The sequence below is a fragment of the Piliocolobus tephrosceles genome, unplaced genomic scaffold, assembly GCF_002776525.5.
Source record: "Piliocolobus tephrosceles isolate RC106 unplaced genomic scaffold, ASM277652v3 unscaffolded_18820, whole genome shotgun sequence".
Classification (NCBI taxonomy): domain Eukaryota; kingdom Metazoa; phylum Chordata; class Mammalia; order Primates; family Cercopithecidae; genus Piliocolobus; species Piliocolobus tephrosceles.
The window spans coordinates 1-3,358 of record NW_022300777.1 but is presented as its reverse complement, the minus strand read 5'-3'; the positions used below and the strand labels follow the sequence as shown (position 1 = coordinate 3,358).

Here is a 3,358-nt window from a genome sequence, read left to right as displayed (position 1 = left end):
ACCCAAACTACTGGGGCCCTTGGAGCAGGAGCAGGCCTCCCCGCACCTCTGCGGCCTGTGTTGTCTCTTGGTACCCCTGGCTTCTCCCAGCACCCCCGCTGGCTTGCCCCAGTGCTTCCTCACCCGGGAGCTGGGCGCCAGCATGGAGCAGGCCAGCATGGAACTGAGCCCTGCTCCTCACTGACTTGCTCCTTGCTCAGTCCGCGGCTCCCTGGCTCTTTCCCCCAGCTGGGGAGGGTTCCTCCTTGCAGCCGGCCCTGGCTGTCCAGGGCAGGTTTTCTCTCCCTGTCCAGTCCCTTGGGGCGCACGGTGGCCTCACTCCTCCCACTCCACTTCCATCTCTCTTGTCTGGGTGGTGGGCGCAGGGGCGCATTGTGACACAGCTTCCGCCAGCCTTCCAGCTCCCGCGGGCTCCCTCCCTCCCCTGCCCGCTCTGTGACTCAGAGTCCCTCTGTTAGCGCTCTTGCGGCTTTCCAGGACCTGCCCCCCTTCAACAATCTACATGCATATAAAGTAGGAGATGAAAGAATTCTCTCCTTGTGTGCTTGTGCATGCGTGCGTGCGTGCACCCCTCCCTGCCTCTTGCTCCAGCTCTTGGACGCTGCCTTTGTCCCTCCTTCTGTCCTCCTCTCTCTGTGCCCCCTCTGTCTCTTTGTCTCTGCTCACTCTCCCGCGCCCTCCAGCTCTCTGCCTGCCCCGCTCCCTGGCCCTGAGCACCCTGGCCTCTCTCCACCCCGCCCTCCACCTTCCTCCGGTCTTCTGTCTGCCTTGCGCTCCCACTGCCCTGACCTGTGCCCTCTCACAGGTCCCCGTGATGGCTCGCTGGCCTCCCTTCGGCCTCTGCCTCCTCCTGCTGCTGCTGTCCCCACCGCCACTGCCCTTGACAGGGGCCCATCGCTTCTCCGCACCTAACACCACTCTCAACCACTTGGCACTGGCGCCTGGCCGAGGCACACTCTATGTCGGCGCTGTGAACCGCCTCTTCCAGCTCAGCCCTGAGCTGCAGCTCGAGGCCATGGCTGTCACTGGCCCTGTCATCGACAGCCCCGACTGCGTGCCCTTCCGTGACCCGGCTGAGTGCCCACAGGCTCAGCTCACTGACAATGCCAACCAGCTGCTGCTGGTGAGCAGCCGTGCCCAGGAACTGGTGGCCTGCGGGCAGGTGCGGCAGGGTGTGTGTGAGACACGGCGCCTCGGGGATGTGGCCAAGGTGCTGTACCAGGCCGAGGACCCTGGTGATGGGCAGTTTGTGGCTGCCAATACCCCGGGAGTGGCCACGGTGGGGCTGGTGGTGCCCTTGCCCGGCCAGGACCTCCTGCTTGTGGCCAGAGGCCTGGCGGGCAAGCTGTCGGCAGGGGTGCCACCCCTGGCCATCCGCCAGCTGGCAGGGCCTCAGCCCTTCTCCAGCGAGGGCCTGGGCCGCCTGGTGGTAGGCGACTTCTCCGACTACAACAACAGCTACGTGGGGGCCTTTGCCGACGCCCGCTCCGCCTACTTTGTGTTCCGCCGCCGTGGGGCCCGGGCCCAGGCTGAGTACCGCTCCTACGTGGCCCGCGTCTGCCTGGGGGACACCAACCTGTACTCCTATGTGGAGGTCCCCCTCGCCTGCCAGGGCCAGGGCCTCATCCAGGCCGCCTTCCTTGCCCCGGGCACCTTGCTAGGGGTGTTTGCCGCGGGCCCAGGGGGCACCCAGGCGGCGCTCTGCGCCTTCCCCATGGCAGAGCTGGGTGCCAGCATGGAGCAGGCCCGGAGACTTTGCTACACGGCAGGCGGCCGGGGCCCCAGCGGCGCAGAGGAAGCCACCGTGGAGTACGGCGTCACGTCGCGCTGTGTCACCCTGCCCCTTGTGAGTGGCATGCCCTTCCACCCCCACTCCCTCTGTGGATGGCTAGCATCTTTCAGCACTGGGCAGGGGTGCCTGCCCATGGGAAGCGCCAGCCAACCTCTCAGCCAGGGGTCGGCTGAGTCTCCAGGTCTCCGGCCTGCTCTCCACCCGTTTCTTTCCACCCTGCTCCCTCTGGATGCTATGAGCTTGCCAGGTGCCCTGGCCCTTCAGCCCTGATTGCTGGGCCTTGGGATCCCCCCCAAGCCAGGGTGCCTGGCTGTCCTCCCGCTGGCACCCTGGGCATGCCCCCTGACTGCCTCTTTGCCCTCTTCCGGGGGCTGATTCTCCGCTCTCTGTCATGTAGGACTCCCCCGAGTCGTACCCCTGCGGCGACGAACACACCCCCAGCCCTATTGCCGGCCGCCAGCCCCTGGAGGCCCAGCCTCTGCTGAAGCTTGGGCAGCCGGTCAGCGCCGTGGCAGCCCTCCAGGCAGACGGGCACATGATAGCCTTCCTAGGGGACACCCAGGGCCAGCTGCACAAGGTGAGGGCCTGGCCGTGCTGTCTAGCTGGGTGTGCCCCTGGCCACGGAGGCTCAGGGAAGCCCCCAGAAACCTCCACCTCTTAGCCGACATCCCACAGTTGCGTTGGGGGGCTTTGCCACACAGTGACTGCTGGTGGTGGCTCACCATGAAGGTAGCTGGGGTGGCTGGGTGAGGTGGGCAGGGTGTGGTGCCTCCTGGTGACCTTCCTGTCTCCCCATAGCTGCCCTCCCACCTGGCAGAACTGTCCCTGGTACGCAGGGCCTCACCCAGGGTGCCGCTGCTGCCCTTGTGTCATGGTTCCCTGCAGAGTGTCCCAGGCCTGAGGGTGCTGAGTGGGGGAAGCGGTGTGTCCTCCCTCGATGGCCCAGCAGGAAGGGGAGCTGGCTCTAAAAAGGAGCCCCCACTGGGAGGAGGCCGTGTCCCTTGAATGGGCAACTTTTGGCCATCTGGCCCAGCCTTGTCCTTGTCCCCCCACTCAGGTCTTTCTCCACGGCTCCCAGGGCCAGGTTTACCACTCCCAGCAAGTGGGGCCTCCAGGCTCAGCCATCAGCCCAGACCTGCTGCTGGACAGCAGTGACAGTCACCTCTATGTCCTGACTGCTCACCAGGTGAGGGCCGTCCTGGGGCTGAAGGGGCCAGCACACGCGGCCCGAGTCTGGTGTCCATTGCCTCTCTGCTCTGCCGCCCCTCCAGGTGGACCGGATAGCTGTGGCGGCCTGTCCCCAGTTCCCTGACTGTGCCAGCTGCCTCCAGGCCCAGGACCCGCTGTGTGGCTGGTGTGTCCTCCAGGGCAGGTGAGCACGGGGCCTGTGCCTATGCTCGGGCCAATGGGTGGTGTGTGCCAGGAGGCTGCCCCTGGAAGCAGCCCTAGGTGTCTCGGGAGGCCAACCCTGCCTGTTGGAGAGACTTGGGACCACCACGGAGGTCACCCATCTTGCCCCATCTCACTGAGCCGTGAATCTGGTTGGTACCCCCCTTTTCCGACACC

The 3,358-nt window shown here is 66.1% G+C and overlaps 1 protein-coding gene across 1 annotated transcript in view; it reads left to right on the top strand.

The window, feature by feature from the left end:
- The window catches only part of LOC111533487 (plexin-B3-like), a 5,092-nt gene extending 1,897 nt beyond the window's left edge, over nucleotides 1–3,195 (top strand). The window contains exons 3-6 of the mRNA XM_026450377.1: nucleotides 806–1,846; nucleotides 2,190–2,369; nucleotides 2,850–2,978; nucleotides 3,064–3,195. Coding sequence (XP_026306162.1) covers nucleotides 806–1,846; nucleotides 2,190–2,369; nucleotides 2,850–2,978; nucleotides 3,064–3,168 — 1,455 coding nt within the window. The 3' untranslated portion in view covers nucleotides 3,169–3,195. The remainder of the gene's footprint in view (nucleotides 1–805; nucleotides 1,847–2,189; nucleotides 2,370–2,849; nucleotides 2,979–3,063) is intronic.
- Nucleotides 3,196–3,358: the final 163 nt, after the last annotated feature.